Source organism: Peromyscus leucopus, unplaced genomic scaffold (genome assembly GCF_004664715.2).
Source record: "Peromyscus leucopus breed LL Stock unplaced genomic scaffold, UCI_PerLeu_2.1 scaffold_619, whole genome shotgun sequence".
Lineage (NCBI taxonomy): Eukaryota > Metazoa > Chordata > Mammalia > Rodentia > Cricetidae > Peromyscus > Peromyscus leucopus.
The window spans coordinates 1-11,565 of NW_023505529.1; the positions used below are offsets into that span (position 1 = coordinate 1).

An 11,565-nucleotide genomic window follows, 5' to 3' on the forward strand; every position below is an offset into this window, starting at 1 on the left:
ATCAGTTATTTCTAGTAAGTGACAGTGACCACAAGTCCCTGGGTGCTTTCCCATACTGGAGACATCTGACACCTCTCCCAGCTTACTGAGATAGACTCCAGGGTGAACACAGTCCTCCAGACACTAACACACATCCTCACACAAATCCCTAACTGTAATTACCAACCCTGATATATGGCACTATGTCTGAAAAGTTACCTACTTGTTACAATTCCAGCCAGTGCAAATACAAACTGATTTTCATCAGAATCAACCTCCCTAACGTCCCCATCCAATGACTTCACAAAACTCTCCATCGTCTGACCAGTGATGTTGAAAAACTTCAATGCTTTGTCCTGAAAGTTTAAAAAAAAAATAAAAGAATACAAGTATCACATCTTTCCAGAGAATCCAGTGTAACAACATCACAAATGTGCACACCATGCAGGAGGACAGGCTGCAATTCCAGGAGCAATCATAGAAAACCTGTGCCACCACTCAAAGTTCCCAGGGAGGGAGGCAGTCAATGCTGAGACTCATTCCTGACCACGGTGGAAAGAATAAGTGACCTCTGGCTGGTCAGCCCTAAATGGGACATCCATATCAACGACCACCACCACCAAGGCCAGGGAACTTCACACTAGACTGGGTGGAAAGAATGTCAGAGTTGGAAGGTAAAAAGGATGGTTGTGAAATGCTGTCTTCTGGACACTCATGAACTCACAGCAGCTGTGGCTACCTGCACAAGACCTGCACAAATATGCTAGTCCACATTTTAGCATGGATGAAAGATGGATATATGGGGTACCATGCCTCACTGAGGAGCTAACCGCTGATGGCTGCTGGGGGTGTCACTGTATGGTAGGTCCATACTCTAGTGAATGGCTACATCCATGCATATACACAGCACTAATTAGATTTAGTGAACTATACATTTAAAAAGGAAACAAAGCAAGAAATATAAGGGGGATTTGAGTTATCTATGACTGAGATATACTGTGCATGTGTGTGTTTGTGTGTATAAAATTGTCAAGAACCATTTAAAACCAAGGCGTGAAAATGAAAAACAAAACCTGAGAAAATGGCATAGGAAACTTCCTAGGTGACAGAATGTTCTAAGACTGGACTACAGGGATGGTCTCCCAACTCTAGAAATTTTCTAAGAAACCAGTAAGAACTGTGTAAGTCTAGTGGGTAAATTACAACGTAGAAATCATACTTATTTTTAAGACAAAAATCTCATGCAGTCCAGGAAATTACACTTTAATAAAGTTCAACAAACTTTTAAGGACATTTAAATTCTCCCTCAAGCCAAACACTGCGTCCTCTAAGCAGTAACTAATGTAGCTCTGGCTTCTTGCCAAACATCCCGCTCTCCACTTCTATTCCTTTCCCCGGAGTCGAACCCAGACGCAGCCGAGCTCCTTCTCTCCGCTGTCAACTGTACCCTGACACTAGCTCTCACGTGCCTCCTTCTTCCCCATCTGCCTGCAGAGAGCTGCACGCCTCACTCAAAAGCACCTGAAGACTCTAAGAGGTTGAGGGAATGGACCAGCATCTGCTTACCTCCAATCACAAAATGACACTCCAGTAACAATACGCTGCAGTACATGAACTCTCCACTTGGTCAAGTGACCTCCCCTCCTAAAACAAGCCAGACTTCTCACCCTATACCTGTGATTTGACTGATTCTGTCTTCTTGAACTGTCCTTAGCATTTTCTGCCATTTCTACCTACTCATCAAGACCCATTTCAAATTCCTCTCCTTATGGGAAGTTCCCTAACGTGTGTGTGTGTGTGTGTGTGTGTGTGTGTGTGTGTGTATCAGACACACACACACACACACACACATATATATGTCAATTTTGTTAATTATGTATTACCCATGAGGTAAAACACATAGGAGGAGCACTTTGAATGCTGTTAAATTTCTTACATAGAAACCTTAAAGTGGTTAATATATCAAAGGCTCCCCTTGGGTGTCAGGACAGAGGATGGTACTTCATTCTACGCATCCCCAGAGCACCAAGTGATACAATGAACACAGCAGACACCTGGCAACCATCTGATGAACTAAAGCAAATTTACATCATGGCAGGGCTCAGCTGTCAACGTCACGGGCAGACATGCTGTCTCTTCCAGGTCACAAGGCACATCAACAGTGCCAGACAACTTACTCCTCCCAGAATGGCTTTGACGACTTCCTCACTGCTAGAGACTCCCCAGAGAAGGGTACAGGTAACTGCTCCCATTTGTGTGCAGTACTCTGCCTGCTGGAGGAGCTGCTGTTTCGCCTCATTCAGCTGCTGTCGAAGGGCCAACTTCTCCTAAATTCACAACAAGATAGAACAAGAAAACAGTTCACTAACATTCAATCTCAAAAATCTCTATTATACATTCTCTTTCACAAAGATACTTATTAGAGAGAAAGCATTAGGAATTCTAGAAAACAGCTGCAAGTAGAATCCAGCCCTTCCTGAGCCACAGTCCACATCTAAACAGTAAAGTTCCAAGCTTAGAGGTGAACACACGGCTGCTTTACAGCTTACGGAGTTCTGCGAAGAGCTAAATCATCCATTCAAGTAAAGAGAAAACTAGAGGTGGCTTGTGTGCCGAGTGTCCACAGAGCAGCACCACCAGACTTGGAAGCAAAGTAGCAACACTGCACATCATTTCTAGTCAGAGAGCCTGTCATGCCAAATATTCATTCCACTAGCAGACACTACATTAAGTTTAGAAAAAGAAGTGTAGAGAGGCTCCTTCTAGGCCAGTGTTTCTCAAACCTGTGGGTCATGACCCCTTTGGGGGTCAAATGACCCTTTCACAGGGGTCACTCAAGAGCATCACAAAACACGGATATTTACATTATGATTCCTAACAGTAGCAAAATTACAGTTATGAAGTAGCAATGAAAATAATTTTATGATTACAGTTACTATAACATGAGGAACTGTATTAAAGAGCTGTAGCATGAGGACAGTTGAGAAACACTGATCTAGACAAACTATGAACAAGTCCTCATGAGAGTGTCATCAAAGATGCTGGAAAATATGAAAAGCATGTGCAGCTGTGAAATGACACCAGAATCCAACACCAGACCTAACACCAGGCAGGAAAGCTGTGAAGGTGGGGACCCCAGATATGCTCAGGCCCAAAAGCATGGATAACAAGGCCATTGAGGCCAGGGAAGGTTTCCTGTCCTCCCTCCAGCAGCTCCTAAAAACACCTAAAGCTAGGCCAGTCTCTGACAGGACCATTAAGGGGAGAAGAGAACCATTCTCCTAAAGATCCTCAAATCAGTACATCCCAAGGAGTTCTCTTCAGGTAGTCCTCCCCAGTGACCATGCTTCTTTGGTGTTAAAATTCCCTTTAAGGAGACAGCATTTCCTGAGAGATGAACTTGGATAGGGGTATCCCTCAGTCATAGAGCACTTGCCTACCATACATGAGGCGCTGGGTTCCACCCCCAGCACCACCAAGAAGGGAGCAAGAAACTGAAAAATATAAAAACGCGCGCACGCGCGCGCGCACACACACACACACACACACACACACACACACACACACTCATTCACTCACAGAGCTCAGGGACCACTATGGAAGAGGAAACATAATTTTTTTTTTTTTTGGTTTTTCTTTCTTTTTTTTTTTTTTTTTTTGGTTTTTTTCGAGACAGGGTTTCTCTGTGTAGCTTTGCGCCTTTCCTGGAACTCACTTGGTAGCCCAGGCTGGCCTCGAACTCACAGAGATCCGCCTGGCTCTGCCTCCCAAGTGCTGGGATTAAAGGCGTGCACCACCACCACCTGGCTCCAGAAAGTTTTTAAGAACCTGAGGAGTAGAGTTTGTAGAAAAACAGTATCCACTGGACATGACAGTCCAGCTGCACACATGAACTCATGGTAGCTGGGGCTACACACACACAAGGCTTGCACAAGGTCAAGTCAGCTAAGATTCCAGGATAGATGGGGAGGACCTCATAAAATCCCACCCCTATCTGAAGAGCTTTTAGCAACTGATGGCTGCTGGAGGAAGTAGAATCGCTTTGCTCCAGGGATACGGCCCCTGAGAGACTACGCATATACTAAATGGACTCCGTGGGTATAAAGAGAGGTGGGGGACAGTGTGAGAGCAAGGAGCATGTTGGGCTCAAGAGTGCACATGAAGCTAGGAGTGAAAGTGAGCAGACATGCATGATAAGAGAAGAACTGGAGGGGAAGGAACAGGTGGTGGATTTGATCCAAACACATATGCATGGATGAATACTACATAAAATGTTGTTCAAACTTTTAAAACAATTATCAAATATAGAACCCTTCTAAAATCTTTCTATAGCTCATTTCAGATTTTAGCTGGATTATACTACCAGCTAATTTTTCTTTAAGAGGTTTTTTGAAGGGATGGAGAAGTGGCTCATCAGTTAGGCACTGCTCTTGCAGAGGACTCAGGTTCCATTCCACATCAGGTAGCTAGTAACCACCTGTAACTCAAGCTCCAGGAAATCTGATACCCTCTTCTGGCCTCCAAGGACATCTGCACATACATGCACATAAACTCACACAAGAACACATACACATAAATTTAAAAATAAACTTTTAAAAGCTTCTTGAAGCACTGTATTAATGTTTACAACTTCCTTTTTAGCATCCTAAAAGTAGCAACTCTTTCCTAACAAATTAAAAATAAAATAAAATATTAACAGAAAACTGGCAGTCTCTATGCTAATGGGGAAAGTTACATGCCATTGGGTAAAAGTGCATGGAGCCAAACATGCTGGCGAATGCCTTTCATTCCAGCACTTGGGAGACTGAGATAGGAAAAATAAAAGTTCAGTGCCAGCTTAAGCTGCATAGAGTTGAAGGCAGTTTAGGCTCCATATCAAGAGGAAGAGCAGCAGCTACAGCTGCCTTTCAATCAATGCCTGTCTTGAATGATAGAGTGATCGGGGTTTCAAACACTTCAAGTATTATCACTGTCCTAGTACTCTGGCCTCAGTGGAAATGAGGGAATATTTTAGCTTTGACTGTTTTTCTATTTCCAGTTGAGCAGTCCACTGGTTGAACAGGGAAAACGAGCTGGCTATAATAAGGCCACTTGTCTCTGGCAGCTGTCTTTTCTGTAGCACTGTCTGTGGTCCGTGCCCAGGCCTGTACAGATCATGAGGCAGGACTAGAAGCTTATTTTAGAGCTGAGGAACCAGGAAAGAATCCAACAACTAGACGACTGAATTAGATTACTGCCAGTAAGTACTTCAGTATGGGTAGAAATCATTACAAAAAGACAGAAATGACTGAATCCAGCATGTAAGAAAAGTATGGAATCAAAACCATGAGTGTACTCGACAAGCAGCAATTTGTGGGGGTTGAGGGGTCCTGTACAGGGGCTTTGATAAAGCTATAATGAAGCAGTTTCCTCTTCTTCAGTGCAGCAACTTAGTTGGATCATGGGAAGAGAAGAGTTGGGGCTGGGTGGCTCTTGGGTGCAGAGGCTGCCTAAGGGAAGAATCTTGGCAATGGCAAAATGCCTCAGCACTGTGGTACAGGCACAGCTATTGGGAATACAGAGCACCAGCGAAGGACTTAGCTGCTGTATTTGTTTGGGGGTTTGTTTATTTCTGAAACAGGTCTTATGTAGCCCAAGCAGATCTGGAATTCACTATGTAAAAAGGATGATCTTGAACTTCTGACCTTCCTGCCTCCAACTTCCAAGTGTGAGGTATATACCACCATGCCCAGTCTATACAGTACTAGAGATCAAACCCAAGGCCTCATTCATGCCAGGCACTCTTCTAACAAGGTATAGGTCCCAACCCACTTGAGTTTGACATGCTTGTTCACAGTGTGACCCTTCTCAGTACTGACCTGGTACACTGTTAGCCTTTCATCACTGACCAATGCCTGACAGAACAAAATAAAAGGATAAAAGATGTCTTGTCCATTAGGGTTTCAGGTTTCAGTCCATAGTCAATCCATTCCATGGCTGTAGTCCTGCAGGCAGGACAGCAGAGCACAGCAAAGTTGCTCACCTCATGGACACCAGCAAGCAGAAAGAGAGCACTTCTGTGCTTTCTCCTTCTTGCCTTTTTATTCCATATGGGTTCTCAGACTATTGTATGACACCATAGCATTCAGAGTAGCGCTCCCCACTTAATATTTCTAGAAATATCTTCACAAACACAGCAGAAATGTACCTTACAAATATCCTCAGTATTTCTCAGTCCAAGTTGACAATCAAGATTAATTGTCACAATCCATCCTCTGTCAACTTGACACCCAAACACACCTCTTTAAACCACATCTCCTAAAACCATACCTAATTTCCAAAGGTAGTGACAAGGCCATAGATAATTCATAAAACATGACAGAACCATCATATGTGTACCCCTAAATACTTTAGTTCATTTCCCCCAGAGTCTCAGTAGCTCCAGAATTGCTCAACAGACAAGTACAAAGTTTCCTGAGACTCAGGGCAAGCTCTCACCTGTGAGCCCCTGTAAGGCCAAAAAGAAAGTTTGACATTTCCCAAGTACAAGGCAAAGTAAAGACTTCTATTCCAAAAGGGGCACATGGAAAGTGGGAGGAACCAAAGCAAGATGGGAATCAGCATAGCAATTATAAGCTCCTGTAGTTCCATGGCTGGCATCCCAGACATGGAGTGTCATGATCTGGGTGCCAAAAGGCTGGGTCAGCCCAGCCCCTACAGTATACCACTGCAGCCACAGGGCTCTTCCAGACTGACCCTGCTTACTGTCTAGAGCTTTCCTTGGCAGACATTCTAAATTCCTAGCGTCTTCAGCTTATTGAGGTCTCTATTCCATCACAGCTTCATCTATTGCTCTTCCAAGGGCTACATCCAAGTACTCCTACCACTGTCATACATCATCTGGCCTCCCCAACATTCCTTTGACATCTGAGCAGAAGCCTCTATGACCTGCCTTTCAAAAACAACATCAAATTGAGGACAGTAAGGTCTGCTGCTAGCTTAAGCTATAGCCAGTTCCCAGTATAGACGAATTCACTTAATATTCTCTAGTCTGGTTCCCATTTCAACACTGCTAAGCAAAAGGTAACAAACCCTTTTAGCCAGATTTACAAAGCAGAGTCTTTACTCTGTGTGTGTGTGTCTATAGTCATTCTGGTCTTCTGAATTCCTCCACTAGAATCACCATAAGTTCTACTTACAGAATGTTAAGCTGTGTCGGGCAATAAGTATCTGAATAATTGAGCAAGGTTGGAGGAATCCAGGTAGGGCACAACTATATTATAGCTTGGTAGGTTAGTTCTTTGCCTAACATGCACAAGGACCAAGATTTGATCTCTAATCTCTAGTACAAAACAAACAAACAAACAAACAAAAAAACTTAGGGATAATTCCCAGGTCATTTTGCAAAAGGGTACCTCTGCAGGTCAATATTTCATTCATCTTTTCAGTGAACTTAAATGTCTACTCTTTTTTTTCTTTTTTTTTTTTTTTTTTTTTTTTTTTTTTTTTTTTTTTTTGAGACAGGGACTCTCTACATAGCTCCAACTGTCCTGGAACTATGTAGAACAGACTGGCCTCAAACACACAGAGATGGACCTTCTACTCCTGACTGTAGGATGACTGGGGTCTCCTTGATCACTGGCTGACCTAAAAGCACCTTATCTGTTGACCTGGTACATACAATGATGCTAATCTCTAATGATTATTCATTTATTAGTCCCAACTTAAATGTGACTTTTTTTTTAGCTAGGTTTTTTTTTTTTTTTCTCTATATGCTCATTGTAAATCTGGCTAAAAGGCTTTGTTACACAGCAAAACTCCTGTGGTAGCTCAAATGCTGGACTACCTTAGCATTTCCTTTTCCAAGGGATTAGAAAGATTGTAAGAACCTCAGGGCCACAAAGTCCACTGAGAAACTGTGTCTTCTAAATATGACAGGGAAGCTATACCATTGAAATATCTACAATATGGCTTCCTAAACATGACCTGAACAATTCCAATACTAGTTGACATACTAATATGAATAAGGAAAGCTCACAAGGCCCACCCATCCCTAGATGAAGAACTACAAGAAATTTACAAATGCTGACAGAGGGAGAATTAGTCTTCCCCAGGGAAACGGCCCTAATTAACTATCCAATACCAAGTGGTCAGCCCCTAGAATCATATAATACAAGCAACACTAAACAGACTCAGCAATTTGCTTTTATATTTATTCGTGTGTGTGTGTGTGTGTGTGTGTGTGTGTGTGTGTCTGTGTGTGTGTGTGTGTGTGTCTGTGTGTGTAACAATGATAATTAAAGAAAAACAGGTCATGAATTTGAGAGGGAGCAGGAGTTGGGGGACATGAGAAGAGTAAAAAAGGAGGAAGAGAAATTATGCAATATTTTAATTAAAAATAAATTCTTCTTTCATATAACTCAGCCAGGCACCTTTGAACTCAACTCTCACGAAGTCTTAGAGCACTGACAAGATAGACAAGTTCTTTGCCATATTGGAATATGAATGGAACAGCCCTCTAGTCTAATTCCCAATAGAACCTTGATACCATCTGAAACCTCACAAGCACAGTCTCTACTCTGCATTTCTTCTGAGCTCCACCACAATCTTCATTAAGCTCTATTTAGAGTATTTAAAAAATTTTTCTAGCTTGTATGTCCAGTTTTCCAAATTCCTCCTACAAACTAGTTTCAAAGGCTTACAAACCACATGACCAGGTTTAATCACAGCAATGACCCTGCTCCCAGCACCAATACTCTGTGTAAATACAGTATTTCAATTGCTAAGATGAATGCCTGGGAGAAAAAAATTAAGGAGGAAAAATTCATTTTGACTCACAGTTTCACAGAGTTCAGTCCATGGCCACTTGGCTCCCTGTGGCTGTCCTGGAACTCACTATGTGGACCAGGGTGGCCTCAAACTCACAGATATCTGCTTACTCCTGCCTTCCAAGTGCTGGGATTAAAGTGTTTTAAATGTCTATCAATTCCTTCTTGCCTACTGGTCAACTTCTAGGCCATAAAATGTTTAGTCTGAAACTAACCAGACTGGTCTTAATAGAGTATGGAAAAACTAAACTTCAAGTTTGTGTTGTTCGTCTAATCCAGGCTTACAATTAAACTCTTCCTAGCACATTCTGGTTGCTCAGTATTAAAATACAAGCCAACTCTCCCAGTTTTCAAAAAACTACAGCCCACACACATTCAGAATTTCTTAACACACGTGAGCACACAGGCAGTATGACCTTGACAGCTATTCAACTCTTATACAATAGTAATACCTGCTGATATGCCTGGGATAGAGAAGCATGTGGGACACAAATGGCTGTGTGCCTGCTAGCAGACAGTAAATATCCAAAACGTACTGTCATGTTCAGCACTATTATTGCTTTATTGTTTTAAAATAAGATATGCAAGCCCAAAATTTTACAAGTGGCAGCATTTAACTAGTTTTTATAGGAGATGAAATAATGTATGCCATCCAATTGTAAATATATCTCAAAAATATTATAGGGACTACTAGAGAGGTGGCTTGGCAGTTAAAAGCACTTGCTGCTCTCGCAGAGGACCTGGTTTCAGTTTCAGCACCCACAAGACAGCTTATAGTGGTCTGTAACTCCAGTTCCAGGGATCTGGCACCCTCTTTTAGCCTCCAGGGAAACCGATCCCACACATGCTGCACAGACATACATGAAGGCAAAGCACTTGTACACATAAAATAAAATAATCTGTAAGAAAAATATAGTCTCTTCCAATAGTAAAATAAAATATAATTCCTTTTTCTTAAGTACCAATAAATCATACCCAAATTAATTAGAAATACATCTAAATTAATATATCTATCTCCAATTGTAAGTTACAATATACACAATACTTTCTCCCAGATTCTTACTATGTTATAGCATATACATTAAGCAGACTATTTTATTTTGTTTGTGACAGAGTCTCCCTACGTAGCCCTAGTTGCCCTGGAACTCACAAAGTAGGCCAGACTGGCCTCTAAACTCAGAGATTCCACCTGCCTCTGCCTCCCAAGTGCTGAGATTAAAGGCTAAGAAAAGCCATCATGTCCAGCTGAAGCAGACTTTTAAATACAAAAATTAAAAGGAAACCAGAGGGATGCTCAGCAGGTAAAGGCACTTGCTGCCAAGTCAGAACCCACATGGAGGAAGAGAACCAACTCCCACAAAGTTGTCCTCTGACCTCCATACAGAATGAAGCATACACAAGCCTGAATACATACACATAAACATACACACACAGACGCTCTCTCATGCATACACACACTCTAAATGTACAAAAAAATTTAATGACAAGGAAGTGAATAATGTACATGTTAAATGGCTGTAAACTCTATTAACAACTCATCTACCTTCTAACCTACTTAGAATACATATACTTGAAACTACAATCTCCTGAGTGTTAACAGGGAAAATGTGAGACTAGTCGCACCTTACGAGCAAAGGCAGCAAACCCAACAGCACCTCTGGACCCAGTCACACGCAGGAGCCTCGCCTAAGCGCCTACCTTCTTCTCCCTCCGCTGTCTGCCTGTGCAGTCTCTAGCCGGGCTTTGAAGTGTTCACAGTCCAATCTCAGCTGCTCTAATTCTTGTTCTTTGCTTTCCAGGTCTAGAAGAGACAGAAAATACTCAAGACAAATACTCAAATCACATTCAACATTCTTACAGTCCTGTTTCTAAGCCCTTGCAGGGAGAGGGGGAGGAGATGCTGGGGAGTAAACCCTGGCCCACGCACACTATGGTACTAAACTGCCTCCAGTCCTGAAAGAAATTCTGCTGTTATTTTACTTTGTGACTTTTAAGACCTCGTTTACTGCCAGACATGTACTCAGGGCTTCAAGAAATGAGTTATTTAAAGGACCGAAGGCAGAGCTGAGAAGCCCGACTATCTCGTGCACAAACCTGTATCTGTGCCATAAAAAGCAGAAGGCATCTATCTCATGAGTGGCTGGTGCCAGCAGGAGCTGACTCACAGAGCAAGTCCCACCAACTGGCAGCCTGACTCAATGGAACAACTGCAGTAGTAGTCAATGGAGGCGGGAAGCAGCAGAGAACAAGACCAGAAAATGCTACAGTGAGGGGGCAGTGACGACGTAACACTTCCTCTCCACATAATCATTCAGCTGATGAGTCAAATGGCCAACAAAAAAACCAAAAGACACCCACAGCAATAAATCAATGAAAAACATTACAACTTTAAATACAGTCATACTGCAGAAATACTGGTACTCAAGAAAATTGGACACTTAATTCAAATTTTTAAGAGTTTGGTTTAAAAGGCTAAGAAAAATTTTGTTTGTTTTGTTTTTTTGCCAGCATGTGCCTAGATTTGAGAACAAGTACTAAGTGTTAAACTAATGGCTACCTAAAGCCTAATGTGCATCAGGATCCCAGGGGACTTAGACCTAGAGCATAGTGTGTGGTTCCATGGGTGTGGGTGGGCCTCAGAAACTTACATTTCTTCTCTGCAATTTTTATTAACAATTTCATGAATGCACCTAGTATATTTTGCTCATTTCTACCCTAATTATCCACTCTCATGCCCATCCCACTCCTGATGACTGCCTTATTGCCAAGAAGTCTCAGC

General features: G+C 42.3%; 1 protein-coding gene across 1 annotated transcript; it reads right to left on the reverse strand.

Annotated features, from left to right (window-relative positions):
* Positions 1-202: 202 nt before the first annotated feature.
* Positions 203-10,587, reverse strand: LOC114703971 (heat shock factor 2-binding protein; the record flags this gene model as incomplete). The annotated part of the gene is given in 4 exon segments (XM_037201976.1): positions 203-335; positions 2,157-2,306; positions 10,485-10,498; positions 10,501-10,587. Coding segments are annotated over 4 exon segments (384 nt in total), but the record flags the coding sequence as incomplete, so codon positions are not given.
* Between the last annotated feature and the right edge of the window lie 978 nt (positions 10,588-11,565).